Below are 27,459 nucleotides of genomic sequence, written 5' to 3'. Positions count from 1 at the left end.
TGCTCTTCCTCTTCTGTTTGCCTGCTCATCTTTCATCTCTTAGTTCAGAGGTCACCTCCTCAGGAAAGCCTTCTCTGAACCCTCTGCCCTTGCCCTATGCCCCGGCTGCATGCTGTCTCGTGCTCGAAGCTTTATTTCATAGCACTTACCAGTTTCCATGACCTATTTGTGATTATTTCATTAAGGTCTCTCCCCCACCAGGCTGTAAAGAGCATGGAGTCGATTTGCTAGGTTGTGTGTCTCCTCCAGTGGCCAGCAAAGCAGAACTTCCTGTGCTCAAATCATTTCCTTTTTTTGTTAGATCTCTTAAACATGCATTTGGCTGAGAACCCAGAAATCATCCTGATTGACGTGCCCTCTTCATTTGATAAACTCCTCTCAAAGACCATGCTGGTTTTTAGCCTACCTTGTCAGCTGTGGTCCTGACTGGTTTCTTACTCCAATCCTATCACTGTTTTCTATCCCTTATGAAGTGGTTGCTAAGATTATTCTGTTTAAGGCCTAGAATGATGAACCTTCCTGAAATGGATGCTAACAAAATCAATCTCAAATGGTTCAGGGGAAACCAAGATATACTACTTCGAAACCACTATCTAACTACAGGTATCTCAAAGGTGGGGGGGTGGAATCTCAGGTCAAGGTCACCGAGGAAAACTACAGATCGAGTAGCCATGGCATGCATAAGGTTTCAAACCTCAGCCATGTTCCTGAAACGAACCAACCTTACCCCACGGAGCCTCTCAATCCTATGCATTCTATTAGCAGCTTTTAGGTAAGACTGTTTTTTGGCTTGCTACTATTTTGATTCAGAATTTATTTCTTTTGGGGTATTTCTATTTGTTGAAATGATCTGTTCACACAAATCCTAAAAGTAACTTTTTATTCAGTCTCTTCTGATGGCTGAGAGAATTTCTGGCAGGCCAGTTATAGTACAATTTAGTTGCCTCCTCTTACGATAAAGGATATGAATGACACAAAATATAAATGCTAAAATCTAGTTTTATCCTGCAAATATTTTAAACATACTGAGGATGCTTCTCTTTAACAGAAATTGCTCACATTTAAATAACTTTAGCCACAAAAAGAAAAACAAACAAACATGTGTCTTTGCCTTCTTTCTCCTAAATTCTAAGGAACTCCACATTGCAACCAGGGGAGCAGTGGGCAGTGGCAACACGTCCAGGGCTAACCACCCTGAACCTGTCTCTGAGGGCCCTGCTTTGCTTCTGTAACTCGTTTCCTGAGTCCACGCAGCCCTGCTGGCTCATTTCTTCTGCCTCTGAGACTTTCTTCTTAAAGGGCCAAAGCAGCTCCGCCTATACTCACTCCAGTTGCTACCATCTTGCCTTTTCTATCTTATGCCCTTCCTTTGTTTCACTGTCCCCAGCTTTAATCGACATACTCTCAAAATAAAAATAATACTAACTTTAGCCACAAAATAACTTTTGACTTTTCAAACCTTTTCATTCCCGACATTTTCCTCCTTAGAAGCTAATCAGTGTTCTCTTTTCACAGGCAGGTTGACATGTGGCCTAAAGAGAAACTTGTTTGCATCATGAAGAGGAGATTAACATTTTGACTCAGATAGGAAGGCAGCCTCTGCACACAGGTTTCTGACTTGGGGGCGATAGTTCAGAATCAATGATCCCTTTCTTAGATGCTAGACCAAGCAGCCTAGCCTGAGGGGAAAAGCCAGCATTTGTACAGAACACAGCCAAACCTCACCCATTTCTCTTTCCAGCACTCTCATTCAAAAGGCTCCATGGGGGGGCTGCTCCGTTCTCCTGAAAATCACCTCCGCTGCCCTGGAACCCCTGAACAGAGGGGCATTTACACAGCACAGCAGAACTCTGAAGTCTGAAATGCTTAAAAGGCCCACCCCCATTCCTGAGGAAGGGAACATGCCAGGTTTGGCTTCTCGTGACCAACCTTCCTCATTTCACTCCTGTATGATAAAAAGAAACCAAAGAAAACTATTACTAAAAATATTTTTATTGACTGAAGATGATCAATTTTCTTAGAAGAACAGAGAGGCACATAGTATATTCTTTAAAAAAAATTAAATTACAAGTTAAAACAGAAGTGTTTTAGACTTTAATATATTTTTTTAATGCATATAAAACTTGATCTTTCGGCAAGCTGTTGTTTGTGTCAGCCGATGAGACAACTACATAACATTTTATGTCTGTTTACACAGCCACGTCCAGAGCTGAAACCACAAGAAAAGAGAAGAGAATACTGTTTCTCATGTAGTTGGAGCTGACTTCTAATATAATGCAGGGAGGTCTTTTTCTCTTTTAGCATAATCCCAAATTTGTGTATCTCCAATAGAGAATAAGGTCTAATTTCTTACACATGAAAAATATTTGACATACGCAAATGGTTAACTTGAAAAACAAAATACAGGTGTTTAGAAATTGACTTTCAGTTTCTGCTCCCCTTTGGTATGAAATCGCTGCTCGTGAGGGATTACAATCCTCTTTTTGTTTTCAAGGTTAAGTACTAGGTATTGATGTCTGCTTCCTACCTTCCGCATAGATGAGAGACCAGCTTCTGTAGGAAGGAAATTCAGAGTTAATAAAATCAATGATGCTGGATTGTGTGCTAGGAACTCCCAGTCTCTAAAAAATTAAATGTATCCTGCCTTGGCCGGTTTGGCTCACTGGACAGAGCATTGGCCTGTGGACTGAAGGGTCCTGGGTTCGATTCTGATCAAGGGCACATGCCAGGGTTGCAGACTCGATCCCCAGTAGAGGGCGTGCAGGAGGCAGCCAATCAATGATTCTCTCTCATCATTGATGTTTCTATCTCCCTCTCCCTTTCTCTCTGAAATCAATAAAAATATATTTTAAAAGAATTAAATGTATCCTGATTTTCATCAACATGAGGTCATGCAAAATATTACAAATACGGAAACTTCTCAGCAGAGAGAGGAGGGATAGGAGAGAGGAAGAAAGGAAGAGGACTACTAAAACTTTCTACTTTCACAGGTTTTTTAAATGCTCTTATGCTTACATCAAAAACAACTAAAATGATGAATACCTTTTAACCTAAACTGGGTTCTACAGAAACTGTGCGTGTGACAACTTGAAACCCCACGAAAAGACTTCGTCCCAGACATTCAAATGAGATGTTCATTTACATTCTGATTCTGAATGCTCTCTGTGGTCACTGCCTTCCATTTAAAATTCTAGGTATTGAGAACAAGAACTTTTTTTATCTCCACTTCTTGTACAAGTAGCTGACATTTTACCCTGATTAAATTTAGAAGGTTTGTATAAATAGGTCAAACCAAAGAGAAAGAATTGCAGGTCAAACAAACGGGAAGCCTTAACTCCACCTTATCAGTGTTCCCAAGTTACTCATTAAATCTCCATTGAGATAGAAGGCGAGATAAGCAAAGGTGACTTACCCACCAATATTGAATATTGAAGTGGACTTTTGTTTTCTTCAGTTACTGAGAGGTGTTTTTTTGAGCTGACTCTTCTGAGGCTTCTAAGTTCTACAAAACAACTCCCAAATTAGTAACCAGGAGAGAAAAACTAGAAGACACTTACGGAGACAACATTCAAATACAGCAGTTGTGCCTTGGAAAGATCTCGGGGAAGTAATGAAATACAGTGAAGGAATTTCATTCCATGAGCACCCATCCATCCAACAAGGACCTGCTGATCTCCTGTTCGTGTGTGGGGCCCCTTGTCTCATGGTGGACCAGGGATGCTGTCTGCTTTACCACACGTGTTGGGGCTGAACTCTGGCTAATGCCCAAAGATACCGGGGGCTCTTTGTCAGACTCCCTATAGACTCGGTGGTGAGCCCTTAATGAATACAATGGTCATCAAAAAGAATCAACCACCCTAAGTGTTCTCATTCATTTGCCTGCCTACTGAGAGGGCTTAGTCTGCATTGTTAGGTGTTTGGGGGGATTTTTTTTAAATGAGAAAAAAGGAGGAAGGAGAAGGATGATACCTGAAAGACAGAGGTAGACACAGGTGATGAACTTCAGCTTGTAGGGTAAGCCCCCTTCTCAGCTGCTTCCTCCTCCCCATGGGGCCTATGTTTGAGCCTCCTTAGCATTGCCCTCGGTGCTTCCAGACCTCCCTGCTTGACCCACGCTGCCCTCTCTCCACTCGAACTGCCGTCCTATGTATCTTACAATCTGATGGATGTTACTTTATTCACTTAAAAACACGATTCTAAAAGGGATCCATAGGCTTTCGCAGCCTGCCACACAGAAAGTGATGATACCAACAGTCTCAAACTAGTAATGAGGACATCCAGTCAAAACTCCAAGTCCAGCCTCAGGCCAAGGCCCTCCCCACCCCCACACCTCAAGCTCCTAGGAAGCTGCTGTGGGGGAAGGGGACGGAATCAGCTGTGCTGTGTTCTATTCTTTCCTTTTTTCTCTTTAAGTTACTGGTATCTTTTTTCAATAGTTAATACACTGATGTGGTTTGAAAAGAAAAATCATGTATATGCTTATTCCCATCCCCTTTCGTAAACATGGTGAATACCATATGAACCTTTCAGGATCTTGCTTCTTTTCACTTAAAAATACACCCTGGAAATATTTCTACACCCAGATCTTCCCCGTCTGTTTCACGGCGAGGCAATGTTCCTGCGAGTGGACACCCGGGCCATCTCCTAACCTTTGCTGTTACTAAGCAATCCTGCTGTGGAAGGTTACTTGTCACACCTGCAGGTGGTCTGAAGGAGGAGCTCCCCAAAGGCTCAGTTCTCCTGTGACTTTTAGGAAACAGAGCCAGGTCCCTGCCTGAAGGATGGAATCACGCTGTGCTCCCCCAGCAACTATGAGAGTGCCTGCCTCCGAGACAGCCTTTGAAGTGAGACCTTTGTCTCTAGCAGATGGCAAAACCTGGAGAAGCAGACAGGCTGCTCAGAACGCTCCCCGCTTCCCTATTGCAAAACAGGACCAGACGGGCCCTGGCTGGGTAGCTCAGTCGGCGGTTAGAGTATCATTGCGATACGCCAAGGATGCGGGTTCAATTCCCAGTCAGGGCACTTATAAGAATCAACCAATGAATGCATAAGTAAGTGGAACAACAAATCCATTGAGAGAGAGAGAGAGAGAGAGAGAGAGAGAGAGAGAGAGAGAGAGAGAGAGAGAGAGAGAGAGAGAGGAGAGAGAAAAAAAGACCAGAGGGGAGGAGTCTGTAAAGTTCACTGCCAAGTTGGTTTTTGCTCACCGTTTTCCCAACATCCCCAGAATCACTTAACCCACTGGAACACACATTACATCCAGAGCCAATATTCTTCCCAACTAAATGATTATCTGATTTTAGCTGTGGGATGTTAAGTAAGAGATTTAGTCCCTTTCCTCACCTGTAAAATGAAAGGTTGAGATTAGATATCTCTTCTGGGTCTTTCTAGCCCCAAAATTCTCTTAAGCCAACTTTTCACCAACCTCCATCAGCTTTGGTGATTTTTCCTCTCTACCTGAGGTCACTGTTTAGCCTCTTTCCTTCGCTTTTCCTACAAATCCGGTCAGGGTCTTTCCTGAGCATCCTGTGTAATGGGCACTGTGCTACACCTGGGGATGCCACCTGAGTAAGAGGGGCACTAAGGGCTCAGGGACGAGCAGGGAGCCATGGAGTCGGTGATCAGGTGCTGAGACGCATGCTCTGATGGAGACATACCCACACACACATTCACATCCTGCGCTATGAGGTCAAAAGTGAGGGAGCTACTGATTATGTCTCCGATAGGAATTCAACATCAGGCCCTAAAGAGGCTGAGCCCTAGCTGGTTTGGCTCAGTGCATAAAGCCTCAGCCTGTGGGCCAAAGGGTCCTGAGTTCTATTCCGGTCAAGGGCATGTAACTTAGTTGCAGGCTCCTCCCTGGCCTGGGCCCTGGTCAGGGTACATGCAGGAGGCAACCAATCGATGTGTTTCTCTCACATCGATATTTCTCTGTCTTTCCCTTTCTCTTCCACTCTCTCTAAAAATCAATGGAAAAATATCTTCGGGTGAGGATTAAAAAAATAATATAATGAAAATAAAGAAAAGGCTGAGACAAGAGCCTGAAGCTGGGGATGAGAAGGAGTCTGTCAGCGATTAAACTAAAACACAGCAGTTCTGCTGCGACACTTGCTTTGAAAACATGAATTTGCTCCAACACATCTGGTATATCGGGGAACAAATCTGAGCCCAGTGTGAAGTTTGCATTTGTTCACATGTGATTTTTGCCCACAGAAACACTAGGTGAAATGTACCCAGCTGGATTGAGCCATGCCATGTAGGAATACACACACACACACACACACACACACACACACACACACACAGCCACACACACCCACCCACACCTGCTGCTACCCCTCCGCATCTGATACCCCTTCTTCTCCCATTTCCCAATCAATCTGCAGCTGGAACCTCTTGGACACGCGAACTTCATGTCTTTTTCAAGGTGAAGTGCCATATGAACTGCAGTATTTCCATTATGCTTGCTTTTAAAAAGTCCTTATGTGTTAGAGATACATGAGACATTTATGAGTAAAATGCTATGATGTCCAGGAGAAAACGTGTATGGACGGGGGAGACAAGACAAAAATGACAGAAAGTTGATGGTTGCTGAAGGTCTGTGATTACAGAATTGGTTCTACATCCGGGTGTACTTAAAATTTTCTATAATAAAGTATGTATTTTTAAATCCCCAAGTAATTAGAAAGAGGAAGTTTGGGTGCAGTGACATTAGAGTATGCATTTTCTTCCTCCAAACCAGTGTGCTGCCCCCTCCCTCTGAGACACAAAGAGACTTGCTCACCGCAGAACGCGGTGGAGCGCTCAGGCACTCACTACACGTGGGGCCGAGAGGAGAGGAAGCACGTACCTTCCGGGCAGCGCCCTCGGCATCCTCAGAGCTGATGGGGAGCAGAGTGCTCAACTCCAGGTCCGTGACCATCTGGCGAGATTCTGCCAGCAAACGCTGAAGCTTGCTGGTGGGAGAAAAATCGTCCTGGGAAGACAATGCAATGTCAGCATCCATGAAATGAAGGAGCATATTTACATGTAAAAGTATCAGTGCTTTTACATAAACACCTTTCTATAGTAAAGTACAAAAACAAACATGGAAGCAACTTCAGAACAGGGGTTAGCTGGTGGGGGGCGTGGAGAAGGGGAGAATGTGGGATTTACACCTTATCTGTAACACTTCATCTCTTTGCATGTCATAGTCTTCATTTTGTGTGTGTTTAAGATAATGATTAATGCCGAAACCGGTTTGGCTCAGTGGATAGAGCGTCGGCCTGCGGACTCAAGGGTCCCAGGTTCGATTCCGGTCAAGGGCATGTACCTTGGTTGCAGGCACATCCCCAGTAGGGGGTGTGCAGGAGGCAGCTGATCGATGTTTCTAACTCTCTATCCCTCTCTCTTCCTCTCTGTAAAAAATCAATAAAATATGTAAAAAAAAAAAAAAAAGATAATGATTAATTAAAATTGATATGTCAATCTCAACTTGGAGAGCCTGAGGGACATCTTGCCTAAAGCTGATCTGTAGGATATTCATACATAAAGTCCGTAACTTCAGTAAACCTGAGGCAGGGCCAACGTTAAGCAGGTTAACAACAGTGCTGCTGAAGAATTACAGTCCATGAGAAGAAGCCTGCAGGAATACACTGGGCTTTTCTAAGTGAAACACAAACCTTTTCACTGGGCAGCGCTGCGTCTTTGCTCCCGAACAAAATCCTAGGTGAATTCCTTTTCTCAGAAGGGGACTCTGTCTCCAGCAACTTCTCCTCCTCTCTTATGGCAGCACCCACACAGTGGGAATGCTGGATGGCAATGAGCTCGCTGCGAATAAGAAACCGAACAGAAACAGACACCTTGAAACGGTAGCAAACATGTATCACCAATACTCTTACGCTTAAAAGTATCTCGACAGAACAAAGAAAAAGTTGTTTCTCTTTTTTAATGAAGTTGTAAGTAGAACACTATAGATCTGAATAGACTGCTTGAGAAAAATATTATAAATTAATGCATAGCCTTTGCAATAAGAATTAAAACAAGATTCTTAGTTAAAGGGTAACTATAGAATAAAGAATTTCTCTCCTCCCCCAGCCAAAAAAAGAAAAGGCTCTGAGACAGGATGAACCAAAGGGGGGGGGGGGGGATTAACAGAGTATAATTTCTGAAAATTTTAGTTTTTTGGTTTGTGAGACCGATTTCTGTCAATGGTATATAAAGGTACTTTTGTGAAAGTAGAATGGCATTGCTGTGGCTCATTAATTCTACAGTTTCTCCAAATCAGAGAACAGACACATGCAGCTAAGCTTCTGGGTATGTTATTAGAGTTGATAACAAAAGCGGCCGTGGCTCCGATGGGAGGCAATGGCCCCTCCTCCGCCATGTAACCTGTAACTAGGTGAGAGCTGGCTTCTCCCTCCACAGGTAACCTCTAGTTGCCGAATGGAATGGTGTACAGATGTGAGCACTCAGATAATAAAGTGGGTCACAAGTTCTCACAATCTAAGGAAAAGTAGGCAAACAGAATTATCTTTTCTACTTCATCTCGTACTTGTCATGCGATGCCCGGCATGTGCCTCTGCTGGCCAAACAAGGAGTCACTCCTGATTATATCATGCCAGGGAGGTCAAAATGGTCTCTAAAGAAAACTCCAGATTTAAATTTTAATTTTCCTGCATACATTAAACTTCATATATTTCCACTTTGCTCTTAAAGCCATCTGACACTGCTTTTCCCTTAACATATGGGTGCTCTTGTTGGGTAGTGAAGTCTGTAGTGGTGCCCTACCCATAGATACCATTATCTAAAGAAGACCTTTAAAAACCAAGTATGGCCCTGGCCGGTCTGGCTCAGTGGATAGAGCATCGGCCTGCAGACTGAAGGGTCCTGGGTTCGATTCCGGTCAAGGGCACGTGCCTTGGTTGCAGGCTAGATTCCTGGCCCTGGTCGGGGCATATACCGGAGGCAACCAACCCAAACGATGCATCTCTCTTAGATGGATGTTTCTCTCTGTCTCTCCCTCTCCTTTCCACTCTCTCTAAGAATCAAAAGGAAAATACCCTCGGGTGAGGATTAACAACAAAAAACAAGTATGAACACATAGCACTTAGTATGACAACCAAGTTTTTAAAATTTTGCAACTGATGGAATACCTATGCGCATGATTTTTCAATGACTCAGCCTTCCAAAAGAGCCGAAGGACACCCAAATAATGTAATTTCTAGAAACAAAATTCAGTCATAAAGTCCATGAAAGTCAAAGGCCCTCGATATAGAAACTCTGTCTTTTCTGTAATTGAAGGCTTATCAGGTAGGTTTTATTTGAAAATAGCTGACATTATTATAGCACCACTTAACCAAAAAATTCAGCCATCCTGACAACATGATGAGCCTGAGTAATGCATATCAGCTAATAATGCATATGCAGCTTATGCTAATAACTAACCCATTTTCTTCTTATAACTTTACCAGCCTATTACATATAGGTATTCTTTCTCTTGCATGATTTTAAAGAGTAAGAAAGTTTGAAAAATGTACAGTGAGCGCAAAGGCAGGAGCAGTTGTGTATGTAAGTGTGTGTGTGGGTGGGGGGGGGGGGAGCTCTAGAGAAGGATGTTACCTGGGCTCCAGGCAATGCATTTGGTCTGGACACAGACACACAGCTTATCCAGCCAAACCCTCCCAGAGCAGCATAAAGTGATTCACCTCTTTGTTATTAAATAAAACGTATCTCCCCACCCACCCAGCGTGGCTCAGGGTTGAGCATCGACCCATGAACCAGGAGGTCACAGTTCGTTTCTGGCCAGGGCACATGCCCTGGTTGCAGGTTCGATCCCCAGTGTGGGGCGTGCAGGAGGCAGCTGATCAATGATTCTCTCTCATCATTGATGTTTCTAGCTCTCTCTCCATCTCCCTTCCTCTCTGAAATCAATAAAAATATATTTAAAAAAAAAACCCACATCTGCCCAACTCACGACAATCGGCTTGGTTTTTAACCAAAACCTTTACCTCAAAGGCTGTGCGAGGTGCAGGCTTTTCACTGGACTCTAGTTCAGTCTCCACACAATCAAAAACTCAACAGCCTCTGCAGAGGAAACAAGCTGCCTCACATCCTACTCAGCTGCAAACAGGAGGTGGCTCTGCACGGCCTGCACTGCCCGGGGCCCCTGGCTGTTGCGAACACGAAACCTCACTAACCTCGTGGAGTTGTATTTTGTTCCACTGGCACTTTCTGCACAAGTGCACACAGACTTGTGGCGGACAATCCTCTGCAGTTTAGAAGGCTTGAAGATGTTCATCCACTCCATGTCGGACATCTGGCCTGGGGCCTCGACGACGAAGTTACTCGGGTGGCAGCACCTGAACTCACAGGTGTCGTTCTCCCCCAGACAGGCTTCGCTTTTCTGGCAACACGAGAACCCCGCTCTGTCCAGGGGGTCTTGGCATTCGGCATCCAGCTTCTCGGGCCGTTTTGAACCAGAGCAGTCGGCCAGGCCCAGGTAGACACTGACATCATGCCAGGGCTTCTCATCAGAGGAAGCCCATGTTTCTGAGGGCTGTTTCTCTTCCATCTGAATCCCAAGACCATTACCTTTGGGGGATTTTGCGTGGCTCTTGCACAATGTACTTTTGTTTTCGGGTTCAAACTGGAGTTTTCCTCCCAGAGACCAAGACTTTTGTTTCTCCGTTAAGTCTTTTGCAAACAGAGATGAAACAGCAATTACACTTTTTTCCCCAAATGAAGTATTAACCTGTAGCTTCTTCTCTTTGCACACATCACAAGAGCTCTTGTCTGACCTATTTTGCTGAACAAACATGGTCTCAAATTTTTGGTCCTTAACCAGTGACTTCTGATATTTTTCCTTCTTAATATCGACTTTTGGGTGGTAATTTTCAAGGTCAGATAAACACATGTCTCTGCTACGGTGGCGTCACAAGAAACGGAAGTTATAAGATACACTCAATACTGTCATTTTCAATAGTTCACCCAAACCTCATTAGTTGAGCCACATTCTAATAAGACCCATTTATCTATTAACAAGGAAACAGGAAAATCGAGGTAAGAGCAGGCTCGCCCTCAGCTCGCCGAGCTCCTACAGCAGCTATGCACAGCGTTCTTTGCACGACTTCTTTTGGGCCAGTACCCTGTCCTATGTATCTTTATTTGCCCTTATTCCTAGCTCCAAGCCTATAGTACTGTGAGTGCTGAATGAACAAATGACTCATCCTTGTAGTTTCTATTTAACTCAAAGCCAACAGACACACAAATAATGTTGAATGAATTTCTTTTCTCCAATGGCTAAATTAATTCTAAGCTCTGGTCTCACCACAACCTGGGATTAAAATATTTATTATTAACTCACATAAATTTATTCCCTACTACATAGGGAAGAGTAGTAGATGCTGGCCCACAGCAAGTACTTAAAATATATGACTAAATGATGGAATAAAATACAAGGTTACATTAACAGCCTCTTCCTGTGGTTACCTGGACTCCAGGGCCTTTGATTCCTCCATCTTTGAGTTATATATGTGTATTAACTCCTGAGAATTTTCCACATTGAAATTCAAAAACTGTAGATCACTCTGTTGTTTTACGTAAATCTGCAGTAGATATTGATAAGTCAATATAAAGTGTAACAATAAAACTAAATTGAGCCAACAATTGGGTACTTTCAAATGTTAAAACAGATCAGATAGTGACTGGAGATACATGTTAAAAACTTGTGCTTTTATATTTGTTTCCCGTGTTAGCACTGAGACCCTATCTGCTACAATAAATATGATATAAGCTAATGTAGCTGGGATTCCAAAAGCACCATAAACAAAGCCAGCGGACGTACACAGTTCCTAATTTGATGTTTGTTTTTAAACATTTCCCACCTAACAGAAGAAATGTAACTGGAGACATACCTGTCTCAGATTGTGCAGTTCTGCATTTGTTCGTTCTTGCTTTGACTTGGCAATATCAAGCAACTCATCTTTCCTTTTCTCTCTCTCTGCTATTGAAGAAAAAGTATTATTAAAATACTTTTCATCAGCCACATTAACACAAACGTCTTCATGTCCAAAAATGACTTTGAGACATTGGTATGAGTAGAAAAGATGTTTAAGAAATCAGCCTAGCAAATAATTTTTTAAATTATGTCAAGAAATGGGTTTGTTCCAGTATTATCTAACAAATTCCACATATTTTACTTAGGAAATCATAATAGAATATAAGGGTAAAAATTGGTGAATAAAAAAGAAAAGAGACTGTCAGAATATCCTGTAAGTGTTTTTTTCTTCCCCTGATTTCCCACAGCATTTCATTCACAGCATTTGTTTGGAACTAAATGTTCTGGGCCTGTGAGTTTCTTAGCAAATAGCAGAGTGCCTGGCACACAAATACTGATCCAAAGATGGTTTGAATTCAGCTCGAAGCTATAAATAGATTTTTAATATAGCTACCTAGCTATATATGTATCTTCAGCAATATAAGACATTACTTTGAGCCCTAGCCGGTTTGGCTGAGTGGATAGAATGTTGGCCTGCGGACTGAAGGGTCCCAAGTTTGATTCCAGACAAGGGCACATGCCCAGGTTGTGGGCTTGATCCCTAGTTAGGGGTGTGGAGGAGGCAGCCAATCAATACAAATTCTCTCTCATCATTGATGTTTCAAGCTCTCTCTCCCTCTCCCTTCCTCTCTTAAATCAACACAAATATATATATTTTAAAAGACATTACTTTGAGACAGCAATCCTAATAATGGAAATAGTGACCTCTACTGGTAGAAAGACGTATTTTCCACATGAGATTCAAATTAAGAATTCAATTTTATTTGAAAATTTTTAAATAAAATGCTGCATTTTGTCCTCTTAACTTTATAGGAATGTATTCTCTTCCTGAAGGCAGGGCATTGAGGGTAGGTGTGAGTAGACCAAAAAAATTTTAATTTTATTTCTAGTTGGAATTTTACCTCCAAATCTATGATTTCCCTAATACATGCTACCAAAATGAAAGCCTAATAAAATCCTCTTGGCTGGCAGGGATAGGAATAAGATCTATATACCAGTGATTCTCAACTGGGAGAAGAGAAAGGAGAAATTTTCACTATTGAAAAATGAGATTCTGGGGTAGGGAGGGAGGGGATAAAGTATGGGAGAATATGGAGAGGAGGGAATGAAATTTTTGTTTATCAGAAGGGGTGAAGTTAAACCTTACTGATAAGCTTGCTTTTAAATTATTAAAAATTCATCTCCAGCATTATTATTTTTAGGGTCATACTGATGTAACAAAACACATTACTATTTTTCCAACCTTAATAAATTACAGGTAATCTATTTGCAAACTGAAAAAAAATGTGGATTTACTAATTTTTATACAGTATTTGCAAAAGTATAAACCATCTTCCTCCTTCAATTCATACGAGTCTTTCTTGATGCATTGTTAGCGAGAAGTACAGTCACAGGTTTCAGCTGCCCATTTTACAGAAGAGGAAACAGCGTTAACTGGAGGTATTGTAACAGTTTTAAAATTCCCTGCCTGGTCCCTCCCCACCCCTCAAAGGGTGCTTAAAAAAAAAGAAAAAATGACTGAGAGAGCTATAATTCCTTTAGCCTGCCAAAGTAGTATCATAAAAAGTTTAGTATCCTATTCAGTCACTTAAACTATTTTTACCAGTAAAAACCAATTCATCGTGCAGGCAACTCTTCTCTTGCTTGAGGCGAATGATCTCTTCTCGTTGTTCATTATTCTCTGTTGTCTTTTCATTTAGATCCTCTTCACAAATAGAACAAAAAAAAAAAGTTCTCAAATAAACACTAGTTCCTAGAAGAAGACACACTTTATGACTACCTCTCCTGTCCTTAGCACCCCTTCCAATGAACAGGAAGTCCTGTTAAACCTACAGCCAAAATATGTCCCATATGCAGCAGCTCATGGCATCGATGGCAATGGCTCTGGCCAAGGCTTTGCGACCTCTCACCTGACTGGTCTTCCTGCCAGAACCGTGCCTATCAGGGCAATCTTTTCAAAATAAAAATCTGCTCACGAACCTCTGTTAAAAGCCCTCCTACCATACTTAGGCTGAAATCCAAACTCGTAATGATAAGCCCGCCTGGCCTGGCCTGGCCTGGCCCTGCCTGTCACTCTCCTCCTTCTTTCATTCGGTTTCTTGAAGGTGTTCCAACCTCAAAACCCACTAGGGCTTTTGCGCTTGCTGTTCCTTCTGCCTGGAAGGTTCCTGGCCCAGATCTTCACATGCCAGTTCTTCCTGTCATCCAGGTTTCATCTCAAACGTTCTCCTCAAAGATGCCTTCCAAGTCCACCCCAACTGAGTTTCTATTTCCCTCACTCTCTAGTCCACTATTGTCCTGTTTTTCCTTTTAAAAAAAGTTTTAATAAATATTCAATTTATAAAATAAGGCATACTAATAATAAAACAGGCTTTTTACTTGAATATTTTACCTAGGTATACACAGCATTCAATAAATACTTATCAAATGCTACAATGTACCCCAGGGGCTGTGCTATTAACTGCAGATCCAAACAAAGGGAGACCGAGCCGAAACCGGTTTGGCTCAGTGGATAGAGCATCGGCCTGCGGACTGAAAGGTCCCAGGTTTGATTCCGGTCAAGGGCATGTACCTTGGTTGCGGGCACATCCCCAGTAGGGAGGTGTGCAGGAGGCAGCTGATCGATGTTTCTCTCTCATCGATGTTTCTAACTCTCTATCCCTCTCAATTTCTCTCTGCAAAAAATCAATAAAAATATATTTTTAAAAAAAAAGGGAGACCGAGTCCGCCCCTGCTGCCAAGGCTTACCTTATGGTCATGGTTCTAGCTGAAGCCACAAATAGAGACAAAACAATGATCTGCCACAAGTCAGAGCATCACCAGAACAAGACCGAGTCTTCTAAGTGAAACCAGCCACAATACAGTCACACAATTCCAACAGCAACTCGCAGCCTCACGAGGTGCTATGGGCACTCCACCAGGACAGAGGGAGGGTGTCCTCCACACCCCATGGCTTTGTCACTCTAAGGGGCTTGTTCCACAGTGGGAGTCGGTCTTCGTGTCTAAGGCGGTGACTATGTATAAAATGATAGCGCCTCTGCCCACAGTGGGGAAAGGCCAGAGAAAAGCAGATCTACCTCCACAGCCTCTGTAGACACATTTAAATTTTGACTCTATCACCTATGTCCATATTCAAGTACGTAGCACTAACCTATTTCATATACCTACCCTTCACGTCATTATAAAACCTCAAGTAATGTTACTCAGAAAGAAATGAATCATGGAGCTACTGTGCGAATGAAAATAGAAAAGGAGAATGCAAAGGAATTTTTAAAAATAAAACAGGCTCCAAAAGTCACTCTTGGCAGATCGTGTGGTTCGCGGCAATTCCTCACTGTTCCCTGCCTGCCTCCCACAGTTTCTTGCAAATCCTCCCATGAGAAGCAGAGGGTATTTCTCCACCACCTGACTGTGGGTTGAGCCACGTGACTTGCTCTGCTCAGTAGAGTGAGGGGGAAGTGATGGTGTGTCAGGTCCTCACATTTCTGCTTCCTCTCTGACACTTCTGCCTTCACCGTGGGAGGAAATGCCTACGGTGAAGAGATGAGGTACATGAAGCGGAACTAGCCCAGATGAGCAGCTTGGCCTCATCGGCTTCCTGCCTCACGAGTGTAACAAAGACTCACTGCTGCCTCCACTGAGATATTGACCTTGCTTGTTACAGAGCAGTATCAGCAGTACTGACTGACTGGTGCAGCCAAGGCAGGATTATGTAACAAATACCATGCATTATGCAGTTCCCCCAACTCTGCTATATATCTCGTAACACAGAAATGGCATATGAGAGGAACATTTCATGGTGGGACCTAGCCAGCAACAGACCTACTCCTGATCATAAGATTCGGTAAACCTGAATGAAGGAATATATTCCCAGGATAAAATGCTTACATTTATGTCTCTTCCTTACCTTTCAGTTTATTGATTTCAATCTTAAAGGTCTTCAATTTCTGCTTGTAGTCTTGCTTTTCTTTCACGATACACGTCTCCACCATCTTGGCGTCGCGCAAGGCTTGCTCTAGCAATTTGAATTTCCCCGAACAGTCTGCAATGTGATTGACTGCCTCAATAATATCTTTGTCCTAAAAACCACATTTGGAAACTATTACAGAAGATTTTTAAATTCCAACTAATCAATATGAAAAGACTACACTTGGTATTAAGACATCATTGTGTGCCAGGTTTCAGTCTATGCACTTTTCATGCGTTAGCCCATTTTATCCACACGGTAACTCTCTGAGATAGGGGCTATATTTATCCCCAGGTGACTCAGGAGTCAATAGTAAACTGCCCACGGTTACACAACTAGTTAGTGATGGAACGCCCGTTTGAACCAACCAGCTGGCCCCAGAACCCAGTGCCACCCACCCTAGCTTACTGTCTCAGAAAGCTTAGAACCAGACAACTCAACTCCCTGGAAAACTGCAAGAACAGGAGGGTGGGTGGCCCTTGAGGGGGCTTATGCTCTGGATCACAGATAAATCCCATGGGCCCCACTCTTCCTTCCCTTCTTTTCAGCTGCTAAAATGACGGACTCCAAGACCTTATCCCAAACCTACCCAGATCAGAACCTCTTACTGTTGAGGTAGTTTTTTAATTACCAAAAAAGGGTATCTGCTGGTTGAAAAGCAATTCAAACAATACCTAAAAGTATAAAAATAGTAAGAGTTCTTTCCCTTCCCCACTCAAATGGAATAACTATTAGCAGGTTTTATTCCTGCCTAAGGACACGGCTTTCTGCTGCGGCATCCATGCGTGTTCCTGAAAAACCTCACAGTCTGCACACCTCACACTAGACTAGGAGGACTCATGGAGAAGAAGAGGGTTGGGCAGACCATTCAAAAGCTGATGGAACTTTGTGATCAGACCAACGTTAGCAAACCCCAGCATCCCTATTAAGTACATGAACACAGCTCAGCAAATGCCAACACAGATGCATTAGTCGGCCAACCCTTTTCAGCATCATTAGCACTCACAGCTCTGCTGGGAGTTTGCTATGACGGAACCCACAGTGGTTGTTGAAGCCATGAAGCTGGTCATTACTTAACTAAGGAAATTCTGGAGCTTTTAGTATTTTTCTCTTTAATATTAACAAAACTTGGCCCTGATCACTTCAAAACATTAATGTGCTGTGGGAGGGGGGAATCACATATGAATTAGCATGAGTGTCCCACTCTACCAACATCATTCCCCTACTTGCCAGTTGTCAAACACGTGTGTTACACAAAAGAGACTGTTTATCAATCACTGATCATGACATGTTAGTCCTACCTAATAATAGAGTAATATGCAAATTGACCGCACCTTTGCTATGCCTAAGCCACGCCCACCAGCCAAGCCAAGCCCACCAGCCAATCAGGAGCAAATATGCAAATAAACCCAACCAAGATGGCTACAGCCACTGAGAGCGGGAGGGAGGCTTGGGTTTCCGCAGTAATAAAAGAAGCCATCCTGTTGCCAGCCTAAGCCTCCACTCAAAGCTACAAAGTTTCAATTATAGAAGGTGAATTAACTCCAACAGAAATCGCTGCTAGCCTCGGAGCGAGCAGCAGGCTTGGCTTTGCTCCAGGCTACAAAGTTTCAATTGTAGAAGGTAAATAAATTCCAGATACCAGGGCCTCCTCTTGGGTCGCCAGGGGGTGTGGCCGGCCTGCAAACCACCACAGGCCCCTCGCTCAGGCCGCCCCATGCCCCAAGGGACCCCCCACCCTTCAGGGCAAACCAGTCAGCCCCCACCCATGCACCAGGCCTCTATCCTATCTAATAAAAGAGTAATATGCAGATTGACCATCACTGCAACACACAATATAGCTGCCCACATGTGGTCAAAGATCCTGCCCCCATGTGGACATAAGATGGCCACCACAAGATGGCCAGCAGGGGAGGGCAGTTGGGAGGCACCAGGCCTGCAAGGGAGGGCAGTTAGAGGCGATCAACCCTGCAGGGGAGGGCAGTTAGGGGTGACCAGGCCGGCAGAGGAGGGAAGTTGGGGGCAAACAGGCTGGCTGGGGAGCAGTTAGGCATCAATCAGGCTGGCAGCCGAGTGGTTAGGGGGTGATCAGGCTGGCAGGCAGAAGTGGTTAGGGGCAATCAGGAAGGCAGGCAGGTGATCAGTTGGGAGCCAGCAGTCCTGGATTATGAGAGGGATATCCAACTGCCCGTTTAGGCCTGATCCGGGATCGGGCCTAAACGGGCAGTCGGACATCCCTCGAGGGGTCCCAGATTGGAGAGGGTGCAGGCTGGGCTGAGGGACACGCCCCCCCTCCGTGCACAAATTTCGTGCACCGGGCCTCTAGTCTATAATAATAAAAGCTTAATATGCTAATTAGACCGAATGTCCTTCCAGACAACCTTCCAGACAAAACCAGGGCTGCGAGGGAAGCCAGGGTCCCAGGTGCCAGCAGCTGGAGGGAAGCCTGGTTCCTGGTTGCCAGAGGGAAGCTGGTGCCGGCAGCCAGGGGAAGGAAGGCCTACTCTTGCACGAATTTTGGTGCATTGGGCCTCTATATATAAAACTGCTTGATTGCTAACAGTTTTTCTCTCCATTAAAAATAAAATTAACAAACCCTGGCTGGTTTGATAAGGGGTTAGAGCCAAGGCCTGTGGACCTAAGGGTCTCAGGTTTAATTCCTGATCAAGGGCACATGCCTGGGTTGCAGGTTTGATCCATGGCACTGATCGGGGCGCATGTGGGAAGCAACCAATTGATGTGTGTCTCTCTCTCTCTTTCTCTACCCACCCCCTTCTACTTTCTCTGAAAATCAATGGAAAAAATATCCTTGGGTGAGAATTAAAAAAAAAATTATTTTTAACAAGCATTCTGATTGCCATGAGACCTAACAATGGATCCCTCGGAAGAAAATGAGTTAATCCGGGCATGCTAGACCATGGAATGGTACTTGGAGACGGAAACCAAAAGTGGAGTCTTGCCTCCTCTCCCAATGCCTGAGGACATCATTTCAAACTTGTTTCTCTCATTTCTAAAACGGTAGCTCTATCAATCTGCACAGCGATGGGTTTAAGTAGGACTGTGCATGTGACTGTACTTTATAAACTACAAAGCACCCCAGCGGACGGAGATCGTATTATTCTGAGTTACCTTTAGCTTTATCATTGTAGTGAGAGACTGTTCTCGAGCCTGCAACTGTCCTACCTGAGCAGAAAGTTCCACTAACGTATTGCTGAGATTTTCGTTTCTAGCCTGCAAGGGAACAACACATAAATGCTCATGTATGCATCATCAGAAAGCTTTCATTACTGTCAGCAGCCACACTCTGTGCTCATTCTTCTATTTTGTTTGTTTTTTCTTTGTTTAACTTTTTTTTCATAATAAAATGGGCTTAAGTAAGCAGTCATCAAAAGGAATACAAACATCTATTTCTCCATTACCTCTAGCACCCTCTCAACACAAGTATTTGCTCTATTGAATTATGTTGGTTAGGTTTATAAACATGTCTACTTCCTAATGTCTTTTATGTGTAATTCTAGGTTGGCAAGAAAGAAGAAAATGAATGAATGAAAACAGATTTCCTTTGCTAAAATAAAGTAGTAGTGAACTTCTGTGCACTTTTTTTTTTTACTCTGTGTTGGGGTACTGCCACTTACCAGATTTTTTTAAAATCACAGAACTATAGCTGATATAACTATTGTATACATCAAGCATGTCACACTCGCGGCCCGCGGGCCACATGCGGCCCACAATTAATATTTTTGCGGCCTAGACAATATAACAGCATATAAAAACGTTTTAATAAAAATTTCATAACTTAATTTTTACAATATCCTGTTATACATAATTATTAATAACGAACTACAACGTTCACTAACGACTGATTACTATAATCGTGTTGCATTCATTTCCCTTACGCACCTTACACACAGGCACACCTCTCCACTAATACTAGCAGCAAATATTTTAGCAGCCGATGGCCATGTCATTAGTCTTGTACTGACTTGTTTGGTGTGCGCAACAGGAAATATTTCACTTTCAGAGAACAAGAAAAATAGGTTTATTGCGTTACGCTTATTAATTTGTGCAGTTATTCAGTGTCTGGTAAGTTAATGTTCAAGAAAAAAATATTAATTTGTATTAAAATGTTCTATTATTTTATGTTAACAATGATTCATTTATTTCAGCACTTTGTATTCAGCATATCTCTATCGAAGTAAACCTACGTTTCTATGAAAATTGAAGCTTTTGTTTTTTTTTGCAGCCCACATAAACTTAAACCTTGTTTATTTGGCCTGTGTTAGCCTTTGAGTTTGACATGCTTGGTTGTACATGATGTATTTATTGGTTAGAAAAAAAGAATAATCAGGCTTTTAAAAAAGATATCTTCATGGAGGAAACTTAACTGCATATTACCAAGTGCAGTTAAGTTTCCTCCATGGGAAAAGACTACAATTCTAACCATACATTTTAACCACATGACATTCTGGAAAGGGCAAAATTATGGGAGCAGTGAAAACATTGGTGGTTGTGAGAAGCTCTGGGAGAGAGGGATGGAGCCCAGAGAACTTTCAGGGAGTGAAACTTTTCTATACGTTACAATGCTGGATATGTGTCATTATACATTTGTCAAAACCCTTTTGGTGATAATAATATGTCCTGTATGTATATACTGATTGTAACAAATGCACCACCATGGTAAAATGTCCATAATGGGGTGGGAGGTGGGGGGTGTATGAGAAATCTCTGTACAGTCCATTCTATTTTCCTGTGAACTTAAAACTGCTCTAAAACTAGTTTATTAATTTAGAAATACCTTCCAGCTTATGCAGCCCCCATAATGCATTAGCCCTAACCTGCAAAGTGGTGATATTTGGAAATGAGCCTTTCAGAGATAATTAGAATTAGAGGACATGAGAGTGGGACCCCATGATGGGATTAGTATCCTTATAAGAAAAGATACCAGAGAACTTGCTCATTCTCTCTGTTCCCAACACAGCAAGAAGGTGGCTGTCTATAGACCAAAAAGAGAGCCCTCCCAGGAAACTGACCCTGCTGGCAGCTACCCTGATCTGGGACTTCTCACTGCCAGAACTGTGAGGAAAGAACTGTTGGTTAATCCCCCCAGTCTATAGCATTTTGTTATGGCAGTCTGAGCTGACTTAAATACTTTCTTTTTTAAAAAATATATTTTTACTGATTTCAGAGAGGAAGGGAGAGGGAGAGAGAGAGAGAAACATCCATGATGAGAGAGAATCATTGATTGGCTGCCTCCTGCACAGCCCCACACTGGGGATTGAGCCTGCAACCTGGGCATGTGCCCTTGAATGGAATCGAACCCATAACCCTTCAAACCACAGGCCGACGCTCTATCCACTGAGCCAAACTGGCTAGGGCTGAAATACTTCCATTTTTAAATTGAGCATATCAATAGATTCTAGAATGGTTTTTACTTAGTTTGTAATTACAAACTCTCTACTATAATAATCTGAAAAAATAAAAGAGGCATACAATAAAAGCTATACTATTATTATGAAATATTAAGCCCCATTGTATTACCAAGATTTATACTGAATATCATCACTATGAAACAAGAATACGAAGGGTGGGACAAAAAAATGGCTTTCTCTCTGTGCCTCTCATAAAGCATGAGCTCAAAAAAAATGTCTGATACCAGGCCAGTGTTGCTCAGTGGTTGAGCATCGACCAATGAACCAAGAGGTTGCAGGCTCGATCCTCAGTGGGGTCATACAGAAGACAGCTGATTGATGTTTCCCCTTCATCTATCTTTCTCCCTTCCTCTCTCTGTAGAAATCAATAAAAAATATTTTAAAAAATATCTGATGACTACCCAGTTCTCCAATCTTTCAGATTTTATTTCTAATATGCCTCTAACATGGGTTAGATATCTGTTTATCATATCAGATAAGACATAGTTCTTTAGAAAGCATACTCTGAAGTGCCCAAAACTTGGTGATACTACTCTTGGACTTTGAGAAAGGCTTTCCAAAATAACCCATTGTTGATAAAATGATAGATGTTACTAAACCAAATGGCTCAACAGTTAGAAAAGGGTTGTCATGAAGCTTCATCTGCAAGACAGACAGCTAACAGAGCAGTACAATGAGTGCAAGACTATGACGATGGACGGCTATACTTTCATACACACGCACATGCATTTTTAATGGAACCATTGAAATCTACCAGTAAATCTTCAGTAACTGAAACGCAAACACAATTTGGGCTAGTGAGGCAGATCACAAAATCAAACCCACCTCAAGGTCTTCAGAGAGGAGAGAGGAATGGGTTGCCTTCTGAGCCATTTCCTGAAGCTGGAGCTGAGTCTTCTGAAGAGCTGTCTGGCATTCCATCTGATTAGATTCCAGGGTTTTTACCTTCTTTGTGAGTGACCGGATTATTTCAGTTCTTTTATGTAGTTCACCTGAGGGAAATTTCACCAGTCACTTATTTGTGGTCAGAGCTGAAGCTTAAAATGCATTATTTTCCAATACATGGTTAAAAAGTAATTGTGCTAAAAATTTTTAAAAAGATAATTCTTATTTTAACAGTTTGTATGATAGCTCCAGCCCGTATGGCTTAGTTGTCTGGAGTGTTATCCCACACACCAAAAGGTGGCAGGTTCAATTCCCAGTCAGGGCACACACCCAGGTTGTGGGTTTGATCCCTGGTCAGGTCATGTGCAGGAGGCAACTAGTCAATGTTTCTCTCTCTCTCTCTCAAATCAATCAATAAATTAAAAACAAAACACAGTTTCTAAAGATTCACTCCTAACACACTGTGTTAACTGGAGCTCTACTCAGCATTCCACATTTAAGCACTGTGTTCATCCTGCTTTAATTCAAATTGTATTTGTCTGTTTGATTGTGGGTGTTCAGTCTTCCTACCTTCACTGACACTAAACTCCAGGGCAGAGGGCACTGTGTTGGGATAAGTCATTCCCATGAGCCCTTTTAATGTGCGAGCTACAGAAGTGCCTAGCAGTCGTGGCTGAATGTATTTCTGACCTTCTAATTTGCTGCAACGCTCTTCCAAAGTCAACACCTTCTGCCGATCCTCCTCCCACGACAGAAGTTGTCTCTGATGTACGGCAACCATTTCATTGAGCTCTTTATCTCGATCTTTCAGTTCTCCAATGAGCAGCTGCAGCTCTTTCCGTTGTTTCTCGATAGTGGAAATCTCAACTTCTGACCCGATGTTCTAATCACAGAAAGTGGTTTCACACAAAATAAAAGTAATCAATAGCATAAATCAGCCAAAGCCTATTTTCCAAATAATTTTATCTTCTTATGCTGCCAATTCAAGGTAGTAACATTAACTAAGTTTTATCTGCTGTTTATAATGTGGCATCAAAATTATGTATATTTAAACCAAGATCACACCTACTGTTCACTGCCTCTATCATTTTGTAATGCCACACACACCACTCAAAAAGTGGGACTGGTCCAGCTGGTGGGGCTCAGTGGTTGAGCGTGGAGGACACCATTCAACTCCTGATCGGGGCACATGCCCAGGTTGCAGGCTTGATCCCCAGTAGAAGTGTGCAAGAGGAAGCTGGTGGAAGATTTTCTCTCATCAATGATTGCCGGGAACCAATTCCAGCATGTCATAATTACAAGAGTTTTATCAAAAGGTTGATGAAACTTGGGGGCTCAACAAAGGCTGAGTCACATATGTAATTACCTGTTGGAGTGGCTAGAGGGCACTTCCCCCAAACCTGAATAGGATGATTGTTTGCTGCCAGACAGCTCAGGGCATCTCAATCTACATGTTATTGCCTCCTGTTGGCCAAACACCTGAACAGCTGTAGGCTATTCCCCAATCTGACAATGCTTCTGTACCCTACCCTTTGAAGTGTATTATCTCCACCTTGCCTTAGGACAAATTGTGTTAATAAAAAGCAAGGGGTCCTGAGATAAGGAGAGTCTTTAGCTCCTTTAGCTGAAGCTCCTCTGACCCCCAATGCCTTTCAAAACTATCTTTCGTCTTTGAGCTCCTACAACCCCGGCAAATGATGTTTCTATCTCTTTCCCTCTCCCTTCTTCTTTCTGAAACCAATAAAAATGTTTTTAAAAAAAATTTTTTTTAAGTGGGACAGTTTGTGAAACCTCCACTGGCTAAATTACAAATGAACCCATCTCTGCATTTTTCTTTGCTGTCAACCCTTTCCTTGTATCAACCAACAATATTATCCCTCACCTTGTTCCAGCAATTCTGGAGCAATCAAGTAAAGGGAAACATGAAATGACTACTCGTTACACATCTATATAAACTCACTCTATCAATTTAATATTGGGACTGATCCAAACTCAACATTCCTATTAAAAAAAACAAATCTTATAAAGGAAAGTTTTCAAACATACACAGAAGACAGAACAGCACAATAAACTCCCATATGCTCAGAACCCAAGTCCTGCCATTATCAAGATTTTGCCATATCTTTTTCAATTTTTTCCTTTTTGTTGTTGATGAAAAAAATACATTTCACTCATACATACACTTCAGTATGCATCTCTAAAAATGAGCATTTTTATATAACCATAATGCCATTTGCATACCTACCAAAATTATCTACAGTAATTTCCTTTTAAGCATACATCATTTTAAAGTCTAGTGCAGGAAAGTTGGTCTGATCTAAGTGAGGGTCCAGAATTAGCCACTTGGTGGCTCTATAACCTTGGACTAGTTTCTTAACTTTAAGCCTTCCCTGTAAAATGGCAATAACAGCACTGTGATTTCTTAGAGTTGTGTGGATTATGCAAGAGAAGCTCTTCACAGTACTTGGCACATCACAGGCACTCAACAAGCATTAGCTATTAAGATTTTAAGTTACATTTCAAAATATGGTACTGTTCCCATCAATAAAATAAAGAGCTAAATGTATTACTTTAAGAATTCTATCTTGAACCCAGGTGGTGTGGCTCAGTGGTTGAGCGTCAACCTATGAATCAGGAGGTCATGGTTCGATCCCTGGGTTGTGGGTTTGATCCCCAGTGTGGGGCATGCAGGAGGCAGTGGATCAATGATTCTTTATCATCATTGATGTTTATCTCTCTCTCCCTCTCCCTTCTTCTCTGAAATCAATAAAAAATATCCTATATAATAAAAGGCTAATATGCAAATCAACTGAACGGCGGAACAACTGGTCAATGCGCTCCCACAGGGGGAGCAACACTCAGCCAGAAGCCAGGCTCACAGCTGGCAAGCGCAGCTGCAGTGGCGGGAGAGGTGCAGCACTAAGGATGTCCACAGACAGCGGGCCTAAGCCATCAGTTGGACATCCCCTGAGGGCTTCCGGACTGTGAGAGGACGCAGGCTGGGCTGAGGACCCCGCCCCCCCCCCCCCGCACTGTGCACAAATTTCGTGCACTGGGCCTCTAGTATTTAAAAAAAGAATTCTACCTTGTCCTAGCCAGTTTGGCTCAGTGGATAGAGTGTCAGCCTGCGGACTGAAGGGTCCCAGGTCCGATTCTGGTCAAGGGCACATGCCCGGGATGTGGGCTCAGTCCTCACCAGGTAGCTGATAAATGATTCTCTCTCATCATTGATGTTTCTCTCTCTCTCTCAGTCTCCCTTCCTCTCTGAAATCAATTAAAAAAAATAGAATTCTATCTTGAAAAATTCATGGAGGCCATGTACATCATTCCTGCTTTCTGAAAAAATACGATTTGTAAATAAACAGAAACAACGAATGGGTTACAGTTACTAGTAACTAAACACACAAAAAAAATGGAATTTGGAGCCAAAGGATTCCGAATCACAAGACCTGAATTCCAGTCTTTGGTAAGCCATTCATTCGTTCATTCATTTGTTCAACCAATATTTACTGAGCACCAAGTGGTTGGGGGTACAGCAAGGAGCATATATATTCTAGTACTGGAAACAAGCAACAGGCCAAGTATACAAAAAGTTCATCCCATCGCATACCGATTAATGCAAACCTAGAGCAAGTTCACTTTCAATGCTTACTTTTATTTTTATTTTTTGGGTAAACCGGGGTTATAGAGTGCTCCCCGACAGGCAGGTTACTGTGGGTAAATTAAGGACAGGAAGGGAGGTGGCCTAGAGAAAGCCGCTCTACAAATGCCCACTGTCACCCTTAAGAAGTGAACACCTGCCCGGTGGCCAGTGTGACTCAGTTGGTAGGGCATCGTCCATGCACCCACAGGTTTCCGGTTCCGGTTTGATTCCCTGTCAGGGCACAGATGGGGTTTCGGCTCGATCCCAGGTTGGGGGCGGGGGGCGTGTTTCTATCTCGCATAGATGTTTTGCTCTCTCCCTCTCCCTCAGTATCTCTCTAAAAATCAATTTATATATATTTTTTAAAAAGGAAGTGAGCACCTGGTCCCACCACTGGTCTTAACACCTGGGCTGGACAACAGGTTTCTTTTGAGATAAGGAAACGGGACAGGACACTCCATCCCTCCGTTTTCTCTTGAGGACCTGGGCACTGTTTTAAATGTGAAGCGGAAACCGTGCCCTAAAGACCACCCAAGTTCGGCCCAAATGCACGCTGTGCCCGGGGTCTGCTTGCCCGTCGTACCCAGGCCGCTCACCTGGCGCCCGGCGAGGAAGGTCACTGTAGGGTTCATAGGTGTTTCCTCCGCCCCCGGAGAAAGTCGCTGTGCGCAGCGTCACCTTAGAAACGCCATAGCGCGTCTGCCCAGAGCGGTGGGGGTGGGGGTGGGGTGGGGGGAAAGCCCAGAGCCCATGAGTCCCGCGCCCACGGCCCAGCCGGCCCAAGCGCGCCCCCCAAACCGCCTGCCAGGAGGACCTCGCGCGCCCGCCGCGCCTATGGTCTCGCCAAGGGGGCCGCCCCGGCTCTCGCGATACCTCGGTAGCCGCGCGACTGGATGCAGGAAGCTGGCTCCCGCCGGACCACGTGCGGACACCGCTCTCACGACGTTTCTTGCTTCCAAATCCGGGCCTGGGACTCAAGAATGGTTAATCTGAGAATATGCGGTCCGCAAAACCGGTTAATAAAGGACGCAAAATAAAGGCTGTTTCTGTCCGCATCACCCCGGGTTGACATTGGAGTTGCTCTCCTAGTTCCCTCTGGCCCCCCTGACGGAGAGCTTTTTAGCTGCTGTGTGAGCTGGCACTGGGAACAGTATCCAGCATTCAAACGAATGCACGGATGGAGGCAGACATCAGCCCTGGCAGTTAATAGTTGTAGGCCAGCCCAGCAGCCAGCTCTAAACTAAGACTCGCAGTTAAAAAGAAAAAACTGTTTGGACTCTGGATGTAGCTCTTGAATAGCAATGAGAATCTTTCAACTTTATCATGACAAAATTTACCACATTCTGGGTTAAATCTAAACTTTTTCACGTGTTGTTTCATAGTCCTCCCTTCTTCCCGCTTTTACTCTTCATGTTATATAGGAAATGAACTATGAAAAAGTACCTATCCCTGATAATATTTTTTAATTTAATTTTATTGTTTGAAGTATTACATATAG

General features: G+C 43.2%; 1 protein-coding gene across 3 annotated transcripts; it reads right to left on the bottom strand.

Moving 5' to 3' along the window:
• Positions 1-1,980: 1,980 nt before the first annotated feature.
• Positions 1,981-26,675, bottom strand: CCDC62 (coiled-coil domain containing 62). Of its 3 annotated transcripts, XR_003617921.2 has the most exons (14): positions 26,558-26,675; positions 23,009-23,201; positions 22,259-22,425; positions 19,134-19,235; positions 15,945-16,116; positions 13,641-13,742; positions 11,895-11,983; positions 11,470-11,585; positions 10,179-10,901; positions 7,662-7,809; positions 6,851-6,976; positions 3,413-3,502; positions 2,528-2,553; positions 1,981-2,209 (listed from the first exon to the last, which is right to left on the bottom strand). XR_003617921.2 is itself a non-coding variant. In XM_028147144.2 (13 exons), exons 1-12 carry the CDS (start codon positions 26,591-26,593, stop codon positions 3,455-3,457), a joined length of 2,022 nt encoding a protein of 673 aa, XP_028002945.2. In that variant the 5' UTR covers positions 26,594-26,675; the 3' UTR covers positions 1,981-2,553; positions 3,413-3,454. The 3 variants fall into 3 exon arrangements, 2 of the variants coding, with proteins under 2 accessions (XP_028002945.2, XP_028002947.1); XM_028147144.2 differs by having other exon boundaries at positions 1,981-2,553; XM_028147146.2 differs by lacking the exon at positions 10,179-10,901 and having other exon boundaries at positions 1,981-2,553.
• Between the last annotated feature and the right edge of the window lie 784 nt (positions 26,676-27,459).

Source organism: Eptesicus fuscus, chromosome 23 (genome assembly GCF_027574615.1).
Source record: "Eptesicus fuscus isolate TK198812 chromosome 23, DD_ASM_mEF_20220401, whole genome shotgun sequence".
In the NCBI taxonomy this organism is placed as follows: domain Eukaryota; kingdom Metazoa; phylum Chordata; class Mammalia; order Chiroptera; family Vespertilionidae; genus Eptesicus; species Eptesicus fuscus.
The sequence above is the reverse complement of the archived record's forward strand: the minus strand, read 5'-3'. Positions and strand labels throughout refer to the sequence as shown.